We start from the raw sequence: 27,987 nt of genomic DNA on the forward strand, positions 1-27,987 counted from the left end.
ATGATCCTGGAGTCCCGGGATCGAGTCCCGCATCGGGCTCCCTGCTCGGCGGGGAGTCTGCTTCTCCCTCTGACCCTCCTCCCTCTCATGCTCTCTGTCTCTCATTCTCTCTCTCTCAAATAAATAAATAAAATCTTAAAAAAAAAAAAAATGTTGCACAACAGCTGGTGCACGCCACAGCGGTGGCGTACTTCGCCGTGCGGACGCAGCGCTCCCTACTGCTTATCCTGGACCTGGCTTCAAAATCCTCTCAACACAGTGCTCTGGAGAACTACGAGTCAAAGACCAGAGCAGGCACATGGCTTTAAACCTTTTCTCAGGAAGAGAAGATCCACGGGCCTTATTTAAGGAAGCTAGAAGGACCCACGGTAGAGACTGCTAATACTGACCAATGTATCCAAATCAGCCTCCTCTTCCTCGGCACCTTGTCCTGCCTCCCTTGCAGTTAGATGAGGCCCCATGATTGAGTTCTGGCCAATGAACCATCAGTGGAAGTGGGCAATCCTTGTCTTTCCCTATCTTCTGAGTGAATGGAGACTTTGAAGAGCTAGGGGGACATCAGTCACAGGATGGATGGAAGTTGGGCTTCTGAAGGGCTGAATGGAGTAGCACCTCCCCGAGAGCCCACCAACCTACCCCCTGCTTTGAACTGTAATTTGAGAAATGTGGGTCTATGAGGCCACTGAGATGGGGAGCTATTTGTTCAACAGTTCATCTGCACACACCAATAAAGGCTGACTTCACATGCCTATACCCTTCCTTGAATCATCTTATGGTGTTATTCGCAGAGGCAATGCTAGATTGGGTGAGCTCACACATTGCTCACATTCAAATTTTAAAGACCTCACAAATGTACATGATGGTGGATTTTTTCTTCTTCTTCTCTTTCTGTTCCTCAACAAACCTTCTCCATTTGGAAGACATCTCTAGTTGGGTGACTGTGACGGGACCATGGGAGTCTAAGGGTCAGCTACTCCCTCATTCCATCCCCTGCAAATCAGAGCCCGGGCACTTGGTCTAGATTCTTCTGCTTGTTGGTATCTGGGACTTTAAATCTTGAGCAAATGAAGCAAAGAAGCAAGGACAGTTGAGAAATCAGTCTCTGAAGCCATAAGACTGAATCCAGCTTGGCCAGAGTCCTGTAGCTTGCATTGCCCTGGTTCCTACCCATTTTCCAAGCCTGATTCCCCAGATTAAGAAGATTCTGTGAGGTACTTTATAGCTAAGCAATAAGCTCCCTTTCCGCTTCCGTTGGTGTGGGTCCATTTCTGCTCCTTAAACCCTGTGTTCATGTGTGAGTGCATGTATGCGTACACACTCCATGCAGAGGAATATTCCAGCACCAACAGCAACTGTTCTTTGCCGGGGTAATCTTTCCAAAACATAATTTCCAAAAACATAATTTCTAAAACATAACCCTCTCCTGTTTCAAAAGATTCAAATTCTTCATCTATTTCAGGACAAACCCCACAAATTTTAGCATAACATCCCAGAACCTTTTTACCTCTCTCGTTTCGCCTCCCCTCACTTTTACTTTTCTACTGGGTGCTGGCCCTTGGCTTGCCATTTCTCCACACCACTGTACACACCATGCCCTTGGCCTGTTGTGCCTTCCCCTTTCTTAGCCCCTTGGCAATTCCTGCCTATCCTTCCTGTTGTAGCTCAAGAATGATCTCCATGAAATAGAATCTGATGGTATTACCTCTAGCACTATGTGTACTTGTTTTATGGCCCATATTACACTTTGTTGTGATGGTTCACAAGTTTGTCCTTGTTACTAGGTTATAAGCTTCTTGAGGACAGTGTCTGTCTAGTCACTGTGTATCACAACACGTAGGATACCTCTGGGCGTATAGTATATACTTAGTAGGTATTTGTTGACTGACCGACTGACTGAGTGACTAGGACCTGATCTCTTTAAGGCTCTGACAATCACCGGAAGAATCATTCTAGAACAACTACAATAAAGACTGTACAATATCCAGCCCTGAGCTACCCAAAGGTGGTTTAGGAAACAAAGAGACACTGGCTATCTTGAAATAATTTTTAATGTTTTAAAATTTAACTAGTGCACACAATACATGTTTTAGCAGAAGAATGAAAATGTGTGTATGGTGTTTAATAAAATTGACATTACAAAACAAGACCACGTTAAGAAAACTTCAAAACTAGAAGTAAACATTTAAGTAAAACAAAACAAAACAAAACAAAACACAAAACAACATGCTAAGGGATATGCTTTTAAAATCCTAATAAATGTAGTTGCTTAAATCCAGACTTGAGACATTGAGATTTACTTTGGGACTTAAAAAAGGAAAAATAAAGCTGCAGAATGCCCTTCATTTAAAATGCATTTAAAAAAAATGTCTGCACATTGTTTTCCTGCTGGCAATTGCAATATATATATATATCAAGTATATAAGAATACCAGCTGGATTCCAATCTGATGATAAAAAAAGTACACCACCTGGTCTTCCTGTTAAGTATACAGTTTACCTCAGAAAGCAACAAGAAGTCACACTACATATTACTTTTCCATGTCAGACCCTCCCTGCTACCCATACTCCAAAGTGAACAGAGTTGAAAACTACTTCAACTTAAGTGAAAATGAAAACAAAAATCTTCAGCACCTTATAGTTTCTAAGCACAGGACTACACGGGCAGAAGGGAAATATAGGAAGAGGGGGCGGAAAACGGGTAAGACCAGTGATGTGCTCTTCAGGAAAAGTTACTTATACACAGCTGCTCAGATGGATAGAATGGCTGATTTATATATTGGTCATTGTGAGAAAAAAAAAAAAAGGACTTTCAAAATTTCCTCAAATTTTGGCAGATCCCTCCAAAATGTAAAGTTCGGAGGTGATTTACCCACACAATCATTTCCTAGAACTTTATAAAATAATTAGCACCATAATGGTGGAAGTCATAGTGAGGAAAAGGAGGTAAGAAAGAAAGGAATGCTCCTTTTTACGTCCTACCCACTCTTCCCCACCAGACTATGAAGATTCAGTGAGTCCTTAGAGAACAAAATAACCAAAATGTGTTTGATGGGAATAAAGTACTTTCTAGACCGAGTCTGCCCAGACTGGAGTGTTTCCCTTAACATTTCAAAAGAAGTATTCAACTCCAGGACAAGCCGATTTCTCTAAAATCCCAATGACAGCCAGTGCCGGCTTGGCCGAGTTTTGCTTTAATGCTCAAGATTGTCAAATGATAATGATACTTAGAAGAGCATCTTGGTCACAGCGGGGTAAGAATTTAATCAGCACAGGGGGCATTTGCTAGCAAGTTATATGGTTAAAAAAAAATCCAAAGTTCAACTATTTCTTTTTCAGATGTGAACTTCACTGAGAACAGTGATCTCCTGGGGATCTGGTTTTATTGTTAACTTCCCTTATTATAAATAAATCAATTCAAACCACTCCTGCCTTATGTAAAAATATCAAAATCTTATATAAACCTTACCTATGGCCTGAGAAATGCAAGGACATTCACTAAGATATTTGTGCAAAAGTTGTTTCTCTCAGAGGGCAGGATAAATTGCAGGCAGAAAAACCAACCTCTAGAATAAAATTTTAGAAGGGATTTTTTTTTTTTCTATTTTCACTACATGAACAAGTTTTATCTAAAATTTGTACATAGCTTTAAAATATTTTTAATAAATTTAAGTTCTAGACAAATACTGACAATTGGTAATATAAAATGTGATTTGGTACATTTGTGGAATTTGAAGACTTACTATGTAAGTTTCTATTACACATTAATAATATTTAATTGTACATTTCAAATACAATTATGCTTACTTCACATCATTTATTCAGAACATCAATCCCCTTGGTTATTCTCACGACTTCCAACCCTTTAAGAAGTTGTACCAAAATTAAAAATCATTAGATTTGATAGTGACAAGTGAGGAAATACAACTCCTTAAGGTTGAATGAATAAGCCATATATGAATACTTAAGAAAACCTTACAAGTATTATATAGGTAATATAATTACAAATTGTTTTCTGTCCATTAAAAACATCTCTTTTGAACTTGAAAATATGCATGAATAGGGTCTAGACGATGTGCATGTTTTCTGCAATGCTAATATTACTGGATTTCACAAATTCAGGCTAACACTGCACCACGAACAGGACGGAGAATGTGCTGCATCTGTAATACCACTGGTGGAAACAGACTGGGTACCAAAGTGCTGGATTTCCAACCTCGCATCCAATGTCAGTTCCTCTTTAGTTAGAGGATGAGGCATCCGCCTTTCCCATGGCTTCCTCGCCGAAGAGCAGCTTTCGAAGTATGTTTGCATAAAATGGTCCGTACACTTGTTTGTTGAGATTCACAATGTTTGCATATTGAGAGCCTAGCACTTCTAGCTCCTGTTGAATGATGGCAAGGCCTCCTGGCACGGGAGGCATGCATTTTTGAGGACTTGGAAGACAAAGTAGGCTTTTCATGTATAGTTGGATTCGTTTATCTGGAGAAAAAGAAGATATCTTTATCTGTCCCATTATTAAAAAACATGATTTTTAAAAAGAAATGAGGATAGTAATTATGGGGGCGCCTGGGTAGCTCAGTCAGTTAAGTGGCTGCCTTTGGCTCAGGCCATGATCCCAGGGTCCTGAGATCAAGCCCCACGTCGGGCTCCCTGCTCAGTGGAAAGCCTGCTTCTCCCTCTCCCTCTGCCTGCTGCTCTGCCTACTTGTGCTATCTCTCTGTCAAATAAATACAGTCTTAAAAAAGAATAGTAATTATGGTAGGTGAATTGCAGTAATATTCTCAATTTTTTGCCCTCCCTGTATCCACGCTCTTTATGAGGTAGCTTTGCAGCTCTTCCCATCGAAGGCTGGAGACTGTTTCCCCGTGTCTTGAACTGCGGCTGGCCTTATGGCTTGTTTTGGCTGATAGAGAATGTGGCAGAAGTGCCGGTATGCTAGTTGCATGCAGAGACTCCAAGTGCCATGGTTCACATCTGCTTTCTCTACCCACCACTGCACGTGAACAAACCTGGGCTAGATGAGAGACCACACCGAGGGAAGCCCAGCTGTTCCATTGGAGGCCGTCCTAGACCAACCTATAGACAACAAGCTTGCAAACACTTGAGAGAGTCCAGGCAAGATCAGCAGAGCTACCTACCCAAGCTGCAGCTGACTGCATAAGCAAGACCAGATGAACTACCCGGGTGCCCCACAGACTTGTGAACAACACTGTATTTGTGGGGGTTTTTTAGGTTCTGGAGTTTGAGGTGCCTTGTTACACAGCAATGCAGACAAAAAAACGCAGAGCACTTTGGGAGTAGGACAGGGACTCTTCTACAAAAACTTAATACTTAATGTCCATGATTTTAGTCATGTACATGAAAGCTGAGTTTGTAAACTGGCATTGCTAGTTCAACCCCCTACAATGTTTTTGGGGGGGGCGGGGGGTTTAGAAATAGACACTCTTTAGAATCAGGGGATTTCACATAGAAATCCAAATTTCTGGTTCCTCTTGAAAAATGTAGAGATGCAAACTTGGGGGCCCAAATTACCACATGACCAGGGTGACCACACATCCAGGTTTTCCCAGGACAGTCAGAGTTTACACCTGCTGCACTGGCATAATTAACAAGAATGCTCTAAAAAGTGTCTTGGTTTGGACAATAAATTATACAGTTGCCCCACCTATGGCCAACAATCTGGAGGCACTGAGGAGGGGCTGCCCCAACTGGCACTCCAGCTGTCCGTCCTCTCCATCCTCCTACTTCCCTGCTTCAACGCAACTGCATGTGGGCGACTTTACAAAAGGACGAAATGCGTAAGTAAATGAGGCTGCAATACTACCGGACAGACCAGACCCGCTACAGGCCACACTGCCTCAAGGACTTCTTCTGGAAACAGAAACTTCACAAAGGACAGTTTACTAAAGAGAACACAGTGCACAGGATATGGACCATGAAGACATTAATGAAACTCTTGTCTCCAAACACTTCTCCCAAAAGTCACACATTGCAGCTAGGTCTGACCTAGAATTCTAAGTTCCCAATGTCGCATGTCTTGTCTTAGCCAGAACTGTTTGCTCTTACTAGACGACCCTTCCCTCTCATCTCATCTCTGCCCGAAGTCCAAAACATCCTTCAATGCCAAGCCTAAAGTTACTTCCTTTCTGTGGCTTTCCCTAACATCCGTCAAACAATCATGCCGTATTATGGTTACTTGAGAACATATGTCTCTCTCTCTCTTCTTAGACGTAGAGCTGCCTGAGGGTGAGGGCTGTGTCTTTTTTATCTTTATATCCCTGGTCTGGCACATGGCAGGCACATCACAGATGCTGACTGAACTGAAGTGAGAATGGAATGAAAAAGCTCCGTAAAGGTGAATACATCCAACAGAGTCAGCGAGAAATGGGGTGGGCAGTCAAAGAGGACTTGGCATCACTCATAATTTGTCAACAAGAAGAAATCATTCGTGTAAGTATCACTTATACAACTGAAAATTACTTTTAAAAAACAGAGATAGCTACAAGCATGCAAATAATCTACATAGCAGGTAATCTATAAATAATTTTTCCCTAGTTTTCATATGCATTTGAAAAAAGCTGATTTGAAAGAAACCTTTTCTAGTTATCTTTTTAAAAGGCTAAGAACACAGTGGGAGTTGCAATCCCATTCTAAATAAACAGCACATCAAGAACAAAAGAAGGCAGGGGCACCTGGGGGGCTTAGTTGGTTAAGTGTCTGCCTTTGGCTTGGGTCATGATCCTGGGGTCCCGGGATCAAGCCCAGTGTCAGACTCCCTGCTCAGCACAAAGTCTGTTTCTCCCTCTCCCCACCTTCCTACCCCACTTTGTGCCCTCTCTCTCTCTCTCTTTCAAATAAATAAATAAAATCTTGAAAAAAAAAAAAGAACAAAAGAAGGCAGACTATGGGTACCACAAACAGGGAAGGAAAACCAAGGCTAACTGGTCCTTCTTTTTTTTTTTTTTAAAGATTTTATTTATTTATTTGACAGAGAGAGAGTTAGTGAGAGCAGGAACAGAAGCAGGGGGAGTGGGAGAGGGAGAAGCAGGCTTCCCGCCGAGCAGGGAGCCCGATGTGATCCCCTAACTGGTCCTTCTTATGTCCCCAGGTTCCTCTGAGTGCTTAATTTACTCCAAGCCTTCTGCAAGCAGAAAATTAGTCAATTGTGTACTAAATTTCCTGTTAGACTTGTTGCCTGATTCTCAGGAGCCCAGGTCTGTTTTCATCACAGATATGGTCCAAACACTTTCCTGCAAGATTGTTTAAAGAAAGAAACTCTTTCAGGGGCGCCTGGGTGGCTCAGTTGTTAAGCGTCTGCCTTTGGCTCGGGTCATGATCCCAGGGTCCTGGGATAGAGCCCTGCATCGGGCTCCCTGCTCCGCGGGAAGCCTGCTTCTCCCTCTCCCTCTGCCCCTGCTTGTGTTCCCTTTCTCGCTGTGTTTCTCTCTCTGTCAAATAAATTAAAAAATAAAATCTTTAAAAAAAAAAAAAAAAAGAAAGAAACTCTTTCAAAACTGTTATTATGCTGACAAGTAGTTCTGTCTCCTCTGTGGATGAGTCAGTTTTTAGGCCAAGACTAAAATGACAGAAGTGTTTGTCCAATTAGGAGCAGCCAAACTGAGACCCTGCCAAAGGCGTGCCCTTGGCTTCCAGAGTCGAAGGAGAGCCGCTCAAATGAGTCATTCGAGTTTCTAGGCAACGATACTTTGAATGAGGTTAAAAATGCTTTCAGTTTGCAAAACAGCAGAAAAGCTGGACTGGGGATAGCTGGGTGAAAAAAAAAAAAGGTGCTTTACCGAATTTTAAGAGGCCACCTTGGGGTGGGGCACCTAGCTAGGGCATCCCAGCTCCCTTCCTTCTGAAATTGCAAGTGCTTCCTTTATCTAAAGCAAGGGCACAGAGGACACCTGGATGCTCCGGCCACCATGCCAACCAACAGCAGGGCTCCAGTTCTGACTATAGTGCCCACCAGGAATGGTTAAGAATATGAGCTCTGGAGTCAGACTGGCTCGTTGAGAGTCCTTTGTCTGTAGCCAGTTGGTTATGTGAGGTATGCACCTAGTCTAAGTCTCGGATGCACTCACCCCTTGCACAAATACAGTTGATCCTTGAACAACATGGGGGTGAGGGGCACTGACCCCTCCCACGCAGTCAAAAACTTGCATATAACTTTTGACTCCCCAGAAGCCTAACTACTAATAGCCTACTGTTGACCAGAAGCCTTACTAATAACATAGTTGATTAACACATATTTTATACACGTATTCTATACTTTACTCTTATAATAAAATAAGCTAGAGAATAGAAAATGTTATTAAGAAAATTATAAGGAAGAGAATATACATTTGCAGTACTGTATCAAAGTAAATCTGCATATAAGGGGACCTGTGCAGTACAAACATGTGTTGTTCAGGGGTCGACTGTACTTATTAAATGTCATCTGTGGGTCCAGCCTGGTACAGGGACATAGAAGACAAGAGACATGCATTCCATCCTCACAAGGCCTGCGCACCCGTGGGGGCCAGTGGTATGTGGCAGAGACTGCAGACAGTCTGCCCCTCCTCCTCCCAGGTATGGGCTGTTATGCTGGAGACTAAGGGCCATGAGGACACACAGGGGTCGGCAGTGAAGGCATGCACGGAAGGCCTCAGCCCCGAGTGGCTGCAGCTATGGTGTGTTTGTCATTGCCGTCCAGGGTGATCTCTTGGTAACCCACAGTGCTGCAACCAGCACTCCTCCTTTCTGGGGAGGGGTTAAAGCCTTGAGCTTTTAGTGGCCTGGATCTCCAGCATTCCATGTCCCCAGGGGTAAGGATGAGAGAAACTATGTGAGAGCCTCAAAAATAATGATGACAAGTATTTGTACTCTTAGGGAAGTCAGTGTTGTACTTTGAGAACTTGCAGATTAGTCCATAGTTCCAATTCTATGCTCTTTTCCTCCTTCTGGTCTTTATTCCTCTCTCTCTATAGCAGACACTTACTTTGTGCCCCACATCACCTTCTCCCCCTCCTTCTGGCCACAGCACCCTGATTTGGTCTGGGGCAAATCTTCTCTTCCCTACTCTCAGACCAGGTATTGCAGGGAAAGTGGACTCATCCTGGCTCCAGGTACTGAACACACGTCTCAAGCTCCGGTTCCTTCCCCTCTGGCCACCAAGACTGATTCAAGAATGTGACTTGACCTACAGTCATGCCAACGGGAGCCAATGAGACTCAATTCTGGGGTCATTATTTGGGCCTACAGTGAAGCCAATATCTTGCTTTCCACTTGACTTCAATACAGAAAGGTACAGCTGGAGCTGAAGCAGTCCTGCCATGCTGGAAAGAGTCAATCTGTGAAGACAGCCAGCCCGAAGGGAGGCAGTGCTGAAGGGAGGAGCTGGGGAGACCGGTGGGTGACACAGTCTGAGCTCTGACTATGCTGCGTAGGAGCCAGCCCTGCTCTGCTCTGGTTGATTATAGGAGCAAAGGCACTTCCTTTTTGCTTAAGCTAGTTCAGTCCTGTCACAGGTCACAGAGAGTCCCAACTGATGCCTTCTCCGCTTTCCCAACTCACCAACACAACTTGGCACAGAGAGGGTCACTTGCCCAGGAATCAAGTACCAAAAAAGCCCACCACCATGCCCCCCAGTTCCACAGCCTCTTGACTCATTGTCTCTTTAAACCTGGCTGAGAAAGAGGCCTCAGCTTGCTTAGCCTCGCTCACAGCAGAACTGGCATCTACTTTCTTGAGCATATTCCCGGCTGGTTTGGATTGTCACACTGATCTAGGATTTTAACATACTGGTAGCATTATGGTATTTTCTTCATAAAAATCTCTTGGCTGGATAGTAAGACAGAAGGCCCTGGAACATTACCCCACTCTGTTACATATATACACAGAAGAAGCAGTGAGTCCCAAACCTTTGAAAGTACAATTTCTTTCTTTATGTTTTTAATATTTATTCTCCAAAAGGAACAGGTCATCTGTTTAAGACTAAAATGTAACTGACACTTGACATTAGTCAAAACCAGCAAGTTAAAGCAAATTGGAATTGAAGTGGAAACCAATGAAAACACGAGGACCCACCAATCAAGGACCAGATAGGATTGTCCTCCTCTTCGATGCTTGAAAATTGACCTATGAGATTAGCTTGGACCTCAGCATTTAAAATGGATAAATCTCTCTCCACCAGGGCCTTGTTAACCTCAACACAAGTCTGAACACCGATAGAATTCAGGACTTCCTTCAAGTTAAAGGTCCTAAAAAAAGCATAAAACAAAATCGCCATCAGGAATAGTTTTTTTATTCAGCAGTTTTTAAATATTTTTCAATATACCAACTTTTTTCAAATGTCTGTCATTTTTCATTTACACACAGTAAGTACTTCTATTAGCATGAACTTGGAATATAGTGACTCCTCCCAAGCACCAAACCTATGTGTAGCAGATTTTTAAATGCTTAAAACCATTCAATTCTGTAGGTACTGTTTAGTTAGGAAAGCACAGTCAGAAAAGTGCGGTCCCTGAAAATAAGTCTGCAACCCCATTTTCATGCAGGACCATCAGAAAATACCTATTTACTTCTTAAAATAAACCTTTTTGTCTGAGCAGATTCATTCATAGACTTTTTTGTTGTTGTTGTTAAATCTATGCTTATAAAATGAAGAATCCATTCCTTTATCCATGCCCGAACAGTGAATCTATAAAACCAATCATAAACAAGAAATGAAGGGACACCTGGGTGGCTCAATCAGTTAAGCGGCCAACTCTTGATTTTGGCTCAGGTCATGATCCCAAGGTCCTGGGATCAAGCCTTGTATTGGGCTCTGCACTCAGCCGGAGTCTGCTTGAGGTTCTCTTTCTCCCTCTTGTTCTGCCCCTCCCCCCACTTGTGATCTCTCTCTCTCTCTCTCTCTCCCCCCCTAAAATAAACAAATAAATCTTAAAAAAAAAAAAAAAAGCTCATAAGAAATGAAGATATTTAGAGGTTTATACCATAATGACAAATTACCTAAAATTCTTGACCTATCATGATCAAAGATAAGAAGCTTCTTCCTATTGTTACTTTCAAGTAACCAATCAAAAATCCCAGAAAACCATAAAAAGTAATTGGCAGTGGGTTATTTAAGAGGTAAGAAAAAAGAGGTAATTAGAAAGGGCATGTGTTGGGTCCACGCTATTGGGGAACAATGATTGAAAATGGTCTCTCACGATCCAGAAATGGTCTTTAAGATAACTTTGTGCAAAATGGAAATTAGAGGATAAGAGAACAGGGGTGGGCATGGAGTATTAAAACAATGAAGCAATCGGAGAGGCAGAGCATCTATAAAGAGATGATTTAACAACTAACTAGTTATTAAAAGTGAACATTTATCGAGCACCATGTGCCAGACACCTGCACTAAGTGCTTCACAGTGAATCATCTTAAGTTCCCACATTTGTAAGTTGGCACAATTATCCATTTTTGCAAGTGAGAAAATGAGGCTCAGAGTGATTCGGGAACTTGTTCAAGGGTACCTAACGAGTCAATAGCACAGCTGGGACTTAAACCGTGGTCTGTCTGACCTGAAGCTTGACTTCTCAGTAACCACTTTGCTATATGCTTTATATGAATACTTAAGCAGCATTGTGGGTTCTCTAAAGGCTTAATAAAAATTTCTGGAAAGTAATAGTTACCTTGTGCGGGGAAATGCTAAGGTAAGACCAGCTGCAAACCTAGAGAAGGTTTCTTTTCATTATAGGTCTTGGGTCCTGGAATGTAAAGTAAATGAGCTTGGCTGATTAGCACAGAAACAGTAGAAAGGGCAGGGCCTTGACACAGTTGGACCAGGCCTTAGGCCTTGATTTGCCTTTTTTCTTGATGTGCAGCCCAAGGCAAATCCTATCCTCTCTCTGACAACTTTGGATGCTATAATCACTCAGGGTACTGTTGGCTCTTAATATTCTAGGCTTTTATCAAGTAATCTTATGTGCTTTCTCAGTAATGAGCAGGAGGATGGAGGGATAGAGGCATCTCCCTTCAAAGACAGGAATGAACAATGTAAGTCCTTGAAGGCACCTGAAAGGGGAACCAGCAGGAGGAGCTGACCCATATAAGACCCATGAAAACTTCTGGTCATTGACTAAGACTAGGAATTTTCTGACTTGGACAGGATTTGCAACAGGATGATCTAAATGAAATCGTCTGGGCAACGAATTTAGCAAAAACAAGAGCTTTACTGGACTTGTGCAACATCTCTGGAGGACAGGATGTCACTACTTCTACTAAAGAGTTCATAGCAGGCTGGATCAGTCAAGTTGGTAAACATTCCATTGCAGAAAAATTATGGAGTCAGAACGACTGAGTAGGAAAGCCTCCCTGATAGGGCCTTCTAAACCCTCAGCTTGGAATTCTGATTTTTGTTTGTTCCACAGCACTGTCAAAGAAGAGCTCTTGTACATGCCCATCCTAAGCAGAAATAGGACACTCACCCTGGCATTTGTCATGGAAAAGATCTCTCCCTTCTTATGAAAGGACATCTAAACCTCCAGAGATATTAAAAGAAATTCTAGAAAAAGAAGGTGTAAGATAAGCTTCTCTAAAGTACAGTCCTAAATTTTACACCCAGACATCCAGGATTATTCACCATCTCTGAAACATACGCAGAGCCTTAATACGAGGATGAGCAGATAAAAACACATGGAACTTACTCTTTGTTCATGCCTTCGAGTAGAACAACTGAAATCCTTTTTAACCTGTTTGCAAGCTCGGGGAGGCCTTCTGTAAGAGCACCCACCATGTTGTTGGTAATTAGGGACAGGCAGGCAATAATTTTCAATTGATTCAGCTTTTCTGTCAGTTCCTGAAGACGTGCTCCATCTGTCATGAGTGTCTAGCATATTTATTTTAAATGTAAAAATAGAAAGGGAAGCTCAATACCATGAAAATATAAAACAAGCAGTGTTACATCCAAACTCCCATTTCTATCTGATTTCAGGAAAGTCATTAAACCACATGCAACACTAGACAGACTAGCTGATACACAGATCGAACTTGAGAATTAAAATATTGGAGAACTTGAGGGAAGGAAAAAAAACCCACTCACCTCTGGTAATTCTTTTTTCTGATAATCCCACTGTAACAGTTTTAAATAACTGTTATTTAGCACCAGTGTAGGGCTCAGGCTTGGCTTAGAGCTGTTTTCAGCCCCAGGAGTTAAAGCAGTCTCAGAAAGAGAAAGTAGTTCTTCATTTACAGATTCTCTTATCCATTCTGTAGTTTGATCAAGAGCACCTGAAAGTGAAAAGGCCACAGATTTGTCCTACAGCTATCAGATCCCTTGCGTGCATTCTACATGACAGATGTTAGGTTAGGAACTGGGCATGAATGACAAGACAGGCACACCCTTAAAGGAGCTTATAGTCCAGATGGGGAGACAGCTGTAAACCAACAATTACAGCAGAATACAATAAATGCAAGAAGGCACAGTGGGAGTGGAGGGAGCAGACACTGTCCAGGACAGAGTCTAAGAAGAAGAGCTCTATAAGTGACACCTAACCATACAAAGCAAACAGAGGACAGGACTGTCACTCCATGCCAGGCAAATGGCCCATACAAAAACCCAGAACAGTGAGAGAATACGGCACATTCTGGATGCTACGAGCATATCTGTATTGCTGGTCCATAGAAAACAAGGGAGAGTGGTAGCAGATGGCATTGGGTGGGTAGGCAGGAGCTAGCTCACACATGACCTTGAATTTTGTGCAGAGAAGGTATTTAGACTAAAAGCATTGATTATTAAACAATTTTGGATCCTGGACCCCCTGAGTGTCTGATTAGAGCTATGCCTTTCCCAAAATGCACATTCATGCTAGTGTGCACACCTTATTTTACTTTTGACTCAGTTCTAAGGCTTCCCATTAGAAACAATTTGCCTTTTATACCACATTTCTTATAAAACTGTGTATTTGGTAGAATTTATAAGGTGGAAATTGCTAAAAAAAAAAAAAAAAAATGCAGACTGAACACAGGTGCAGATTTTTTAAAAAGCACCAGAGAATGAAATACAGAATAGTAACCCTGAAATCCTTCTTCAGACCCAGCGCTTGAACGGGGGTAATTTGTGAGTGGCAACACACTAGAGCAACACCCCCCCAGAATTTCACAACTTTGCTTCTCCTCAGTTGGCAAATGTTCTTGGTTTTTCTAATTCTGTTCATAAAGATGTAAAAGACTTGTAGTCTTTTGTTTAAAGGACATCCAACAGAGAGAGAGAGTGGAAATCTTGGTGGATATAATTACAATGTGGCGTTAATAAGCATTTATACTGCAAGCTTAATTATTTACAGCTGACGCACTTAAAAGCCCATTTAGTTATCTCAAACAAAAGCAACAGTGTACCACAGTGGTTCTCAATCCTCGATGATTTTAGGATCACCTGGGGAGCTTTAAAAAGAAAGATCTTGGGCACAGCTTCTGGAGATTCTGATTTAATCAGTCTGAGATGGGGCTCAGGCATCTGTGTTTAAACACCCCAGGTGATCCTAGCAGGAAGCCAGAATTGAGTATGACCAGTAAAGCAGAAAGAGCACAAGGTCAGAGTGGAACATCAGCTTTCCTCTAAGGGATCTATCTGCAGAGATGTTACTCCCACAAGCTCGTACATTGACTGCTCTATGTGGCTCCAAAGCCAAGGTCAACCCCTTGAGACACTTGTACCCTTGATTTTTCATGTAGGCAGTAATTCTCTTCATCCACTATTTATTCAGTGACAACTGAGCACCTAATGTACACTAGGTTCTGTACCAAGTGCTGGGGATTCATAGATGAGTAAACATGTTCCGTGCACTCAAGAAGCTCTTAGTCTACTAGGAGGGAGAAACACAAGAACAGGCAATGGCTTTACAGGTGCATTTACCTAAGAATTTCCCAGGAGCTATGGGGAGGCCCAGGAGCACTGCACCTGAATTCACTCTCCACCCAATACATGCTTCTGGTTTCTTGCCAGGGAGGCTTGGCCTAACCCCCCTGATACTATCTTTGGTTCTCTAAATCTAAATCCTTCCAGTCTTTACTGACCTCACCTAAATCTCTCTTCCTGTGGGAAGCCTTTCTTGATCATATGGACCCATCCTTCGCTCACCCTTCTCAGAGCACCTATCTTTGAATTTTTGATCTGGCTGTCATTTCTCTTAAACAGCTGAACTAAAAAAACAGCTTCTCTACTTTTTAAAAAAATTGTTATTAAATATTTCATGTGCGTTCATCTCAATTTCATCTCATTAATGAGATCACTAAAGAGTTCAATCTATGATCTTTATTTTTTATTTCTCTCTCCCTTGACTTAATTCATACCACAACTTGATAGGTATGTGAAATGTGGCTTTATTTTGGCAGACACATTTGCTTTGGAAAATACTCAGATTATCTTTCCAGTGGTACTTGTCACATACTGGGTGCTCTAAAAGCCTCTGCTCTCTGTGTCTGGCATGAGAGACCTGGTAGGTTTCCAATTTAATTCACCATCTCTGGAAGTAACCATGCGCTTAAAGAATGGCTCAAATAGTCTTGTTCAGACTGACAAACTGATTGGTCCTGCAGCTATCTTTCCCTCCCCACTGTCATCCAGTAAAATGTTTACTGATATACACAGTACATGCAAATCAAGACAAATTGTTTTTTGTAAACTCTTTCACAAAGCAGAGAAGGGAATACTTCTCAATTCATTATTTTACGAGGCCAGCTTTGCCCTGATACCAAACCCAGACAAAGGTATTAGAAGAAAATTACAAAGTGATCTCTTTCCAAAAATACAGATGTAAAAATCCTTAAGAAAGCATTAGCAAGGTAAAGTATTAGCAAGATAAAATAATGCACTATGACCAAGGGGGTGGGATAAACATTTCAGGATTGCAAGGTTGGTTTAATTAGAAAAACATCAATCACTGTAATTCAGCACATTAACAGAATAAAGGAGAAAAAAGATCTCTTTAGTAGATACAGAAAAAGCATGCGACCAAATTTAACATGTGACTTATTTAGATAAAAACTCTCTGCAGGGGCGCCTGGGTGGCTCAGATGGTTAAGCGTCTGCCTTCGGCTCAGGTCATGATCCCAGGGTCCTGGGATCGAGTCCCACATCGGGCTCCCGGCTCAGCGGGGAGCCTGCTTCTCCCTCTGACCCTCTCCCCTCTCATGCTGTTTCTCTCTCGCTCACTCTCTAAAAAAAAATAAATAAAATCTTAAAAAAAAAAAAAAACTCTCTGCAAACTAGAAATAGAACTTCCTCAACACAGAAAAGGACATCTATGAGAAGCTGCAGCTAACACCATACTTAATGGTCAAACAATGAACATTCTTCCCCTAGAAAGGCAAGGATATCCTCTCTCATGACTACTACTGAACATCTGATTGGATGTCCTAGTCAGTGCAATAAGGCAAGAAAAAGAAATAAAAGGCACAAAGATTAAAAAAAGAAGAAGAACTAAAACTGTCTTTATTTGCAGACAAGATGATTGTATATGTAGAAAACCTAAGGAATAGTCCAAAAATCTACTAGCATTAATAAGTTAATTTAGCAAGTTCTCAGAATGCAAAGTCAATATTCAAAAATCAATTCTATTTCTACATACTAGAAAATAAAAATTTTACAAAATACTATTTATAACAGCATCAAAGAACATAAAATAAATGAGATTAAATTGAACAAAATAAGTACAGGACTTGGGGGAGCACCTGGGTGACACAGCTGGTTGAGCATCCGACTCCTGGTTTTCGTCATGATCTCAGGGTTGTGAGATCAAGCTTCATGTCAGGCTCCCGGCTCAGCAGAGTCTGCTTAAGTTTCTCTCTCCTTCTCCTTTGTCCCCTCCCCCCTCAAATAAATAAATCTTAAAAAAAATAAGAACTAGACTTGTACACTAAAACTAAAATATATTTCTGAAATCAATTAAACTTAAGTAGACATATCCAATTCACAAATTAGTAGACCCATTATTGTGAAGATGTCAATTCAACATAATTCCAATCACCATCCCAGCTGGCTCTTTTGCAGAAACTGATAAACTAATTAAAAATGCATATGGAAATTCAAAGGACCTAAAATAGGCAAAACAATTTTGAAAAAGAACAAAGACGGAAAACTAACATTACCTGATTTTAAGACTTAGCCTCAATAATCAGGACTGTGTGGTATTTAGTGAAGAGAAGACACAGATCGTAGGATGGAATAGAATCCAATAAAAAAAAAATGAAGTAGTGATATGTGCTACAAGATGAGTAAATCTTGAAAATATTATACTAAGTGAAAGAAGCCAGACACAAAAAGCCACACATTATATGATTTGATTTATATGAAATGCCCGTAATTGGCAAATCCATAGAGATGGAAAGTAGACCAGGGGTTGTCAAAGGCTAGGGGAAGGGAGGAATAGGGAGATATTGGTAGTGGGTGTGGAGTTTCTTTTTGAGGTGATTAAAATCTTCTGGAATTAAATACTGACAATGGTTGTATAACCTTATGAATATACTAAAAACCACTGAATTATACATTTTTAAAAATTAATGTTATGGCATGTAAATTATACCTCGATTACAAAAAAAGATAAAAGGTCAGAAATAGACTCACAAATGTATCGTCAATTGATTTTCAACAAAGATGCCAAAGTAGTTCAATAGAGAAAAGGTAGTCTTTTTCAAGAAATGGTGCTAGAATTGGATATACATATGGAAAAATGTGAACCTTGAAATATATTACCTTGAAGTGTTTCCTAAGCCTAAAACTATAAAAACTTCTAGAAGAACACATTCAAAAAAGTCTTCATGACCTTGGGATATGCAAAGATTTTGTAGACACACCACTAAATGCACAAATAAAAAGAAAAATTTTAGGGCACCTGGGTGGCTCAGTTGGTTAAGCGACTGCCTTCGGCTCAGGTCATGATCCTGGAGTCCCAGGATCGAGTCCCACATCGGGCTCCCTGCTCGGCGGGGTGTCTGCTTCTCCCTCTGACCCTCCTCCCTCTCATGCTCTCTGTCTCTCATTCTCTCTCTCAAATAAATAAATAAAAATTAAAAAAAAAAAAGAAAAGAAAAATTTTATAATTTGGTCTTCATCAAAATTAAAAATTTCTCTTCTTCAAAGGGTAGTGTTAAGAAAATGAAAAATGTAAGCCACAGATGGGGGGAAATTTTCATAACATATAAATCTGACAAAGGATTTATTTCCAGAATATATTGAGAGCTCTTCAATTCAATAATAAGACAACCCGGTTTAAAAACAGGCAAAAGATTTGAATAGACACTTCACATTAGAAGATAAATGGCTATTTTACATATGAAAAGATGCTCAACATCATTCATCATCAAGGAAATTAAAACCCAATGAGATACTACTTTCATACCCTCTATAAAAGGTAAAATTTAAAAGACCAATAATACCTAGTGTTGGTGAAAATGTAAAGGAGTTGGAAATAGCACAACCACTTTGGAAAATAACTGCTAGTTTCTTATAAAGTTAACCATATATTTAACATAATGACCCAGCCATTCCACTCCTAGGTGTTCACCCAAGAGAAAAGAAAACACATGCCCACATAAATATTGGTACACAAGTATTCACAGTAGCTTTATCCATAGTAGACTAGAACCAGAAACAACGCAAATGTCCATCAACAGGTAAATGGATAAAGTGTGGTATAATCATATAACAGGATGCTTCTCAGTAATACAGACTATTGATAAATACACAACATGGTTGACTCTCAAAAACTTTATGTTGAGTAAAAGAAATTGGACAAATAAGTGACACACGGTGTGATTCCATTTAATATGAAGTTCTACAGGAGGCAAAGCTAATCTACAATGATGAAAATTATATCAGCATTTACCACGATGGAGGAGGTTGACTGCAAAGGGCAAGAAGGTTCTTTTTGGTGTGACAGAAACGCTTTATATCTTGTTTGTAGTGGCAGTTACAGAATTCTTTTGTCAAAACTCACAGAACCATACACTTAAAGTGGGCACATTTTATTGCACATATAGCATATTTCAATGAAGTTTAAAAAAAGGGATATAGGTTACAGGTTGGCCAACTAAGTCACTGAATCTAAACCTAGTAAATGCAGGTTGAAATCGCATAAAGCTTCATCAACATTAAACACACACGCAAATATTTACATTATGTAAAAGTCACCGATTGTGCTATTTAGTGCTACAAAGAGCAGACATATAGGGGAATGTCCTGTAAAATCTGCCAGTTTAGTGTGAATGGTTTTAGTATTTGAGCCTTCTATTTTTTTTTTTAAAGATTTTATTTATTTATTTGAGAGAGAATCAGAGAGAGCACATGAGAGGGGGGAGGGTCAGAGGGAGAAGCAGACTCCCTGCTGAGCAGGGAGCCCGATGCGGGACTCGATCCCGGGACTCCAGGATCATGACCTGAGCCGAAGGCAGTCGCTTAACCAACTGAGCCACCCAGGCGCCCAGTATTTGAGCCTTCTAAGATGGATGCATCAAGGGTATCCCCATATGGATTCTTCAAGGAATCCAATTCCCATCTCTGCTGCCTTCTAATAGGGTACCTAAGCATGAAATCTGGTACATAAGCATGAACTCTGAGTGACCCCTAAAAAGGCAACAACTCCACATCCTGGATCTGGGGGATAGCCTGTATAATTCTAAGCAGAGAGTATTCACATAAACCAAGAGAATGATGCAGAATTATGTGAATGGAAGACTCTGAGGTTGTGCAAAGCTTTAGATGGCTCCCATTTTCAATATTCTGGAAAATATTCAGACTAAATACTTCAATTTCCACTTAGAAGAATATAGTTCCCTTTACCCATGACACCTGCTCTATTATGCCTAGTAATACCTCACCTCCCTTCTTTTGATACTGATTTCTTTTCTTTTTTTAAAGTAGGCTCTACGCCCAACTTGGGGCTTGAACTCATGACACTGAAATCAAGAGTCACATGCTCTACTGACTGAGCCAGCCAGGCACCCCTTGGTACTGCTTTCTTTGAGAAATCATTTTCCCTCCTTCCATGGTTTCTTTTATAAATATCAATTAAGAGGCCCCTGACCAGGCAACGCCCCTGACCATGGGTTGGCCTAGCTAAATCATATGCCCATCAAACTTTCTTGGGATATGAATGGTGACTACAGCATTCAAGGATGGACCATTTTAAAGTACACATTAACTGTTCTGATGATGGAGCTAGGAACTTTCCCTTATTTTTCCTGCCTAGATTCCTGATGCTCTCCTGGTTTCTGGCCTTGTTCAGGCTCAGGTATTTTGGCTTTTTTTGTGAACTGCCCCCGTCCTTCCATTCTCTTCCTTTTTTGCTAAATCAGCCAGAGTTGGTTTCTGTTGCCTGCAGTATAACCCAGCTGATATAACACAAAAGTGAAAAATCCAAAGAAAGTAGCCAAAGCAGCAGCTTGGTTTAGTCTTGGCTTGGATGTAGTCCTGGCTTCCAGTCCTAGCTCTACTACTTATTAACTGTGTGACTCTCTGGTGTTTGGGCAGGCCATTGTTGAGCACCGGTTTGCTCATCTTCAGAATGTTCCATTAGTAGTTCTTAAATGCCTTGTGTGCCAGGCAAAGAAAATAAAAATGCAGTTTGATGTGTTTTTGAAAAGTGTTTATGTCCCACAGGATTTTTGAAAGAATCACATGAAATGAAGTTCTATGAGAACGTTTCATCAGATATAAGATATTACCCTAAATAAATAAAAAGCTTCTCTTTCTGAGTATCTTAGAAATTACTTTTGCTCTGGTCCCTGAGGGGTAATGTGTTACTCTTTCCACAGGTAATTTAGTTGTTGGACCTGATGTGGTTATCTTGTTGATGATTAGTACATGCATCCAATCACTGCTTAAGGCTTTCTTGGCTGTACTTTAATCAGGCAATTATATAAAATCTCTCTGTTGGCAAAATAAAGTATTTTCTGGAGTCAATTCCGAAATCTAGAGTGCTTCTCTGTATTAACTTTCCAATAATTATTTTATAAGAAATCATGTACACACAAAAATCCAACCCTTTCGTCCTTCTGCATGTTACTATGAGGCTCTTATTTTGATATTAGGGCACAGTGACCGACTTTTGGCAGAGCGACTTGAGGATATAATTAACAGCTGACATACACTCTGCTTCCTGGACTCTTGATTTCTCTGGGAACATATTTAGAGCTGGGCAATAATGACCTATATGCACAACTAGATTTATTCTATTCTTAAATCTCTTAAAATATTCAAATCAATGTGAAAAGTACAAATGAACTGCAGGTCACTAAGCCTGGGTTTTAAGGACAGAAACAAATCATTTAAATAAAATTGTAATTCAAACCAATATTAAGGAATTTGTTCCAGATGACAAGCTATCTTGATTCAAGACATGGAGACATTTGCACACACACGTATAAACATGTACACAGGCTCACAAATGAAACCAAACAATAAAACACTGGAAAGGAAAACACTGCTACAAACATAGTTACTGTAGTTCAGGTTTCAGATTCAGGTTCTTGGTAGGGTTCTATTTCCATTAATCCCTCTCTCCCCTTTGGAGCTAAAACAATACAGCCCTGAAGCCACAGAATTTTGGTTGTGCAAGGATCCTTAGAAGTCATTTAATCTTATCTGCCACTCAGCGCTAGCGCTCCCTCTGCAGATGGCGCAAAGAAAGTCAGTAGCTCATCTGAAGACAAGCAGTTGTGTAGTGGTTCAATGTACACGCTTTGGGGCAGAGACATGTCTGGCTTACTCAGGCGTTAGCTGTCACCTAGGGTAAGTACCTTAACCCCAATTTCTTCATTTGTATGTTTTTAAAGATTTTTTATTTATTTACTTAAGAAAGAGAGAGAGAGAACAAGCAGGAGGAGTGGTGGAGGGAGCTGGAGAAGCAGGCTCCCTGCTGAGCAGGGAGCCCAACGACGTGGGGCTCAATCCCAGGGCCCTGGGATCATGACCTGAGCCGAAGGCAGACGCTTAATGACTGAGCCACCCAGGCACCCCCATTTCTTCATTTATAGACAGTGAGTGATAACAGTGCCAGATTCATGGGGCTTTGTGAGGCCTAAATGGGATAATAAAGGAAAAACATCTGGCACATAGTAAGGACTTGGTATATAATAAGTGTTCAACAAAATGATAGCTGGCACTATTATGAGTAGTAATAGAGAGGCCCATTCCAAGCTTAAAACAGCTCCAGCTGCTAAAAAGGTCGAAACCGGCTGCCTGTGCTTTCTCTCCATGGATCCTAGTCTGCCCTACGGAGCTTAACCCAAAGTCCCTGAATCAATAACAGTAGGAAGGCAGTGCTCCTGGCCCACATGCATCTCCTTGTTACCACACAGAATGTGCACAGCTTCATGGACTGTTCCTGCTATGACCCTCCACGACCCAGGCCCGTTTCCCTGGACATGCTCCAGACTCTTGGTGCCCCTTTAAAAGTGGCACCTGTTTGGCTTTGTTTACATTAAGGCTACCATATTGACTAGCTTGACAGAAAAGCTCAGTCCACGAGGGGTGGGGGTGAAGTGGGTGGATCATCTAACAGCCTTACAGTGTAGTGAATTAAAGCCCAGAAGCTAGTGTTAAGAGTTTGCCCATGAGGGAATCTGATAAGCCAGTCTTTTGCCAGCTGTGCAACATCTGGCATCTCAATTCCCTCGCCTGTGAAATAAAGGGTATAACAGTACCTACTTAACTAAGTAACTGCGAGGTTTCATTGAGGTACCACATTCTCTACTCCCAGGCTTTCTTGACCCCTCTTCCAGTCCAATTTTAATGCCCACTAGTTCACGAACCTGCTCCCATCAGGGTTACCAAGGATTCTCATGCAGTCATATCCAGTGGTCAAGACTTGGCCTCCATTTTTCTTGACCACTTAGCAGACTGATTATGTCTTCATTCTCCAAACACTTTGTTCACTTGTCTTACAGAACATCACCAGCTCCTGGCTTCCTTCACCTCTCTGGCTACTCTTTCACAGTCACCTTTGCTGGATCCTTCTCCTCTTTTCGAGCTCTAGATGCTCTAGAGTCCCAAATCAGGCCTCTTCAGTGTCGACACTCACTCCCCATGTAATTTCATCTAGTGTAATATTGTGGCTAAGAGCATGAACGGTGTAGCCAGACCACCTAGGTGAGTCCCAGTTCCATAGCTTACAAGTTGTGTCATGGATGCAAGAGATCTAACCTTTCTATCCCTCAGTTTCCTCATCCGTAAAATGGGGAGTAATTTCCTAAAGTTGTTGCAAAGATCAAATTAGTTAATACAGGTAAAGTGCTTAGCATGTGCTAAGCACATGTTAGCTATTATTCAGTTTCGTGGCTTTATCTATCATAAATATACTGGTGAGTCCAGAATGTATACCCCCAGTATCCACCATTCCCCTGAACTCTCGTCTCTTATATCCACATGCCTACCTGACGTGTCCATGTTGATGCCAAACAAGATCTCAAAGTTCATATATCTAAAACTGAACCCTGATTCCATACCACCTCCCTCCCTGCCTTCCCCTAGTTGCCCCACCTCACAAATAACCATCACTATTCACCCCTGGTGCTCAGGTGAAAACCTTAGCATCATCTTCAACTCCTCCCTTTTCTCCTTCATCCAACTTTCAGCAAATCATTTTGTTCAACTTTCAAAATACATCCAGAATCTGACTTGTTCGTACTACTTCTGCCACTGCTACCTGGACCATTAGTTCTTGCTGGAGCAACTGCAATACCACCTACTTGGTCCCCCTGTTTCCCTTCCCTCATTGCTCCGGTATGATCTATTCTCTACCCAGAAGCCAGAGTAGTCTTTAAAAATGAAAATCACATGTTGCCCTCCTGCTCAAAACTCTCCAATGACTTCCCATCACACTTGGAATCAACTCTCAACTCTCATTTCCTAGCAAGGCTCTATAGGACCTGCCTTTGTCTACCTCTCGGCCTCGTCTCCTCCCACTCTCTCTCTTCCTACTTTACTCCAGCCACACTGTCTGCTCTTGTCTGTCCATCTTCACGTGCCAGCTTCACACCTTCGCACTTGCAGCTCCCTCTGGCTGGAATGTTCTTCTCTCACATTTTCACATGCCCCTTTCCTTTGCAAACTCTGCTCAAATGTTACTTCTTAGAGAGGTCTTCCCAGTCTACCTTATCTTAAAAAACACCACCTCCCCAACTCCTGCCCCATTGCTCTCTGCCCTTTTTTCCTACTTTTCTTCATAGCACTTAACACATCTGACAATATATGTTATTTGTTTGTTTGCCATGCCTACTAGAATGTCAGTTCCTCGGGGGTCACAACATTGTTTTGTTCACTACAGTATTCACAGCAACTAAGCAGTGTCTGGGATACAGCAGGTGCTCAATAAATATATATTTTTTAATGCATGAAGAAATGAATACTGTTTGGCACAGTTCTTGGGACATGGGCAGACAGCTATAAATTTGTGATGTCGATTTTAGAAGTTAAAAAAAAAATGTTTAACAGAAAAGCCAAAATTCTTTAGTGATACTCAAGACGTCAAAAACATAAACACATCATATTTCCACCCAATTTCAACATATACACATTATACTGTACTTACTTGGAGTTTCTTCTAAAATTTCTTGGAACTTGGTTCTCTCATAATCCACCAACTGGCGTTGAAGATGTGGTCTAAGACTCCTAATTGTAAAATTGACCATGTCCATTTTCATGAGGTCCAGGACATGAAATATTTGTCTAAAAATTTTAGAGTTAAAATAGTTAGAGAGGTGATTAAGAAATTAAGCTGAAATTCATTAACTGTGATCTATTTTACAGACTGGAAAAGATAAACATCCCCAAATAGTTTTGAAATTCCCATTGCCATTGGCAAGGTCACTTTTCATAGAAGGCATTACACTTGCATTCCAAATGTAATCTTCACAGATCTCAAGAGTATTTGCTTTAGCAAATACAATACTTCCAGCTGATCCATTACACATGGCCGTAAACTGACAGACACTAAGAAGCATAAACAATGAGTCTTAATGAGACAAAGAAGATTCAAGAAGGAATTTTCATTGGAAAGCCCTGAAATTTTAAGGAGTCTGAGTGAAGTGTACATGGTTTCTATTCCTACTGGAGTTGGCGGGGGGTAGAGAGAAAAGAAAAAAAAAAAGGACAGGGCAGGGAGGCACAAAAATACTTAGCTTTGCTTATCTGGTTTTCTTCTAAGATCAAGGATTCCTTTGGGAGACCAGTTATTATTCTGTGTTGCTCAATTCCCACATTCCCTTTTCTTTTGTTTTGTTTTTTTAATATTTATTTATTTGAGTGAGAGAGAGCACGAGCAGGAGGGGCAGAGGGAGAGAGAATCTCAAGCAGACACTGCACCGAGCGTGGGGCCCAATTCAGGGCTTGATCTCATGACCCTGAGATCATGACCTGAGCCAAAAACAAGAGTCAGACACTTAACCGACTGCACCACCTAGGTACCTGCCCTCCCCCCCCACTTCCCTTTTGAATGAACTCAAAGGTACTCTCAGAAAATGCAAGCAGCAAAAGTGCTAACCTCAGCACCTCCATGATGTTGCCGGTAGCCTTGAGCTCTCTGATATCGTCATCTCGCACGGGAGCACACAGCTTTCCCATTGTACTGATGACATAGTTGGCCAGGCCTTGGATGTCAACAGCACTGTGCTCAGCCTGTTGCCTAATGAGGTCTGTGTCCAAAACTTCACAGATTTGGTTGCGAAGTCTGTTGCCGCCAGGAGTCAAAAAAGAGAGGAGAATCTACATAGGGAAAGGAAAGTTAACAGCATTGTTACATGAATGAGTGTTGTCATTTTTTACTTCAGTGTCTAGATGACTAAGCTCCTTGTCCATATTTTAATGCCCTGGATGCCAAGAAGCTTATACTGACTGGTGGTGGTGGGTCAGAGGAGCACTCTAGTGTCTCAACTCTAAAAAGAAAGCTCTATCTTCTGAATTAAAGTGCCCCCACCCCCGCCTCCAACCCATGGAAGTTACTGAAACTATCAGAATAAGAGCAACTGGCAAGGAAGGAGTATTACTGAAATAACTTCAAAAAGTTTACATTGGGGAAGGAGCAAGATGGCAGGGGAGTAGGAGACCGAAATTTCCACTCATCCCAGGAATTCAGCTAGATAGTGAACAAACCATTCTGAACACCTACGAACTCAACAGGAGATCGAAGAAAAGAATAGCAGCAACTCTCTGAACAGAAAAGCGACCACTTTCTGGAAGGTAGGATGTGCGGAGAAGTGAATCCGAGGCGATATTCGGGAGGACAGACGGCGGGGGAGGGGCCTCCGTCGGCCGCTTCTGGCAAGTGATGGAACCACGGAGCACAAAATTGGAACTTTTAGAAATCTGCTCCACTGAGGGACCTTGCTCCAGTGGCTAAGCGGGGGATAGAACCCTCGCGGGACAGTGTGGTCTCAGGACCCTCGGGGTCACAGAAAGACCGGGGGTGCCTGAGTGCGGCAGAGCTCCCAGGGATTGGAGCGGGGAAGCCGGCTGCAAAGACGGAGCCGAGGCAGGGGCTCTCAGCTCGGGGTGGCCATAAACCGTGATCAGCGGCACAGTTGGGCCACTGCTCCTCCAGCAAGGACCCAACAAGCGGCAGATCCGGGGAGACTCCCCTTCCTCCCCCGGGAGGAGCCACGCGGGAGTGCACCGCAGGGATCTGCTGGGTTTGGAGACTCCACACGGGGTCGTGTGCCAGAGATAGAAACGCTCAGTCACAGGCCGGGTGAGCATGGAGTGCAGCCCGAGACAGGGAGACGGAAGTGATTGCTTTTCTCTGGGAGCGCACTGAGGATGGGGGCCCCGAGTTCTTAGAACCTCAGGGGTGGAAACTGGGAGGCCGCCATTTTCACTCTCGTCCTCCAAAGCCCAAAGGAAAACTTGCAGGGAACAAAAGCTCCTGAGAGCAAACCTGAGCAGATTGCTTAGCCTGGACCCGGCAAGGGCAGGGCAATTCCGCCTCTGGCAAAGACTTTGGGAACCACGGCAACAGACTCCTCCCCCAGAAGATCATCAAGAACAGCCAGCCAAGACCAAGTTTACCGATCAATGAGAACGGCAGAACTCCAGCGCTAGGGGAATACTGCACATAGAATTCATGGCTTTTTCCCCATGATTCTTTAGTCTTTCAAAGTTATTTTTTTTTTAACTTTCTTTTTCTTTTTTTTAACATTTTCTTTTCTTTTTTTTTTTTTTGAATTTTTCTTGTTCCCTTTTTCAACCAACATCTTATCAATCCCTTTTTTAAAAAAATCTTTTTTATTTTTCATTTTTAGAGTCATATTCTATCCCTTCATAGTAGTTAACCTTATTTTTGGTATATATACATATATATGTATATATATAAGTTGGTCTCTCCTTAAAATTTTGGGATACAGTTTCTTCTAACAGACCAAAATATACCCTAAATCTCTAATGTATGGCTTTGTTCTAGTCTTCTGCCTGATCACATTCTCTTCCCTTTTTTTTTTTAAATCCTCTTCTTTCTTTTTTCAACCAACTTCTTATCTTATCAATTCCTTTTATAAAATCTTTTATAATTTTCATCTTTACAGTCATATTCCATCCCTTCATAGTATTAACCCTTATTTTTGTACATATATAAGATTTTCCTTCTTTAAAATTTCGGAGGCACTTTCTTCTAACAGACCAAAATACGCCCAAAATCTAGTGTGTGGCACTGATCTATGCACCAGCCTGATCATATTGTTTTTTTGTTGTTGTTATTGTTTGTTTGTTTTTATCTTTTTCTTTTTCTTTTTTCTTTCTTTCCTTTTCTTTTCCCCCAGTTTCAGGTCTCTTCTGATTTGTTCAGTGTATATTCTTCTGGGGATGTTGTTACCCTGTTAGCATTTTGTTCTCCCATTCATCTATTTTCCTCTGGGCAAAATGACAAGATGGAAAAAATCACCTCAACAAAAAGAACAAGAGGTAGTACTGGCTGCCAGGGACCTACTCAATACGGACATTAGTATGATGTCGGATCTAGAGTTCAGATTCATGACTTTA

At 41.5% G+C, this 27,987-nt stretch overlaps 1 protein-coding gene across 6 annotated transcripts in view; it reads right to left on the minus strand.

Moving 5' to 3' along the window:
* Positions 1-2,030: 2,030 nt before the first annotated feature.
* Positions 2,031-27,987, minus strand: part of TCP11L2 (t-complex 11 like 2) — a 71,514-nt gene continuing 45,557 nt past the window's right edge. For 4 of the 6 annotated variants that reach the window (XM_034987671.1, XM_034987670.1, XM_034987669.1 and 1 more), the window contains 6 exons: positions 25,502-25,722; positions 24,551-24,687; positions 13,066-13,253; positions 12,671-12,852; positions 10,068-10,240; positions 4,237-4,478 (listed from right to left, as the gene is read on the minus strand). In XM_034987671.1, coding sequence (XP_034843562.1) covers positions 4,237-4,478; positions 10,068-10,240; positions 12,671-12,852; positions 13,066-13,253; positions 24,551-24,687; positions 25,502-25,722 — 1,143 coding nt within the window. Of the gene's footprint in view, positions 4,479-10,067; positions 10,241-12,670; positions 12,853-13,065; positions 13,254-24,550; positions 24,688-25,501; positions 25,723-27,987 lie in introns of all 6 variants that reach the window. The other 2 variants (XM_034987674.1, XM_034987673.1) reach the window with 1 other exon arrangement.

The sequence above is a fragment of the Mirounga leonina genome, unplaced genomic scaffold, assembly GCF_011800145.1.
Source record: "Mirounga leonina isolate KUSES-001 unplaced genomic scaffold, KU_Mleo_1.0 Mir_418, whole genome shotgun sequence".
NCBI classification, from domain to species: Eukaryota; Metazoa; Chordata; class Mammalia; order Carnivora; family Phocidae; genus Mirounga; species Mirounga leonina.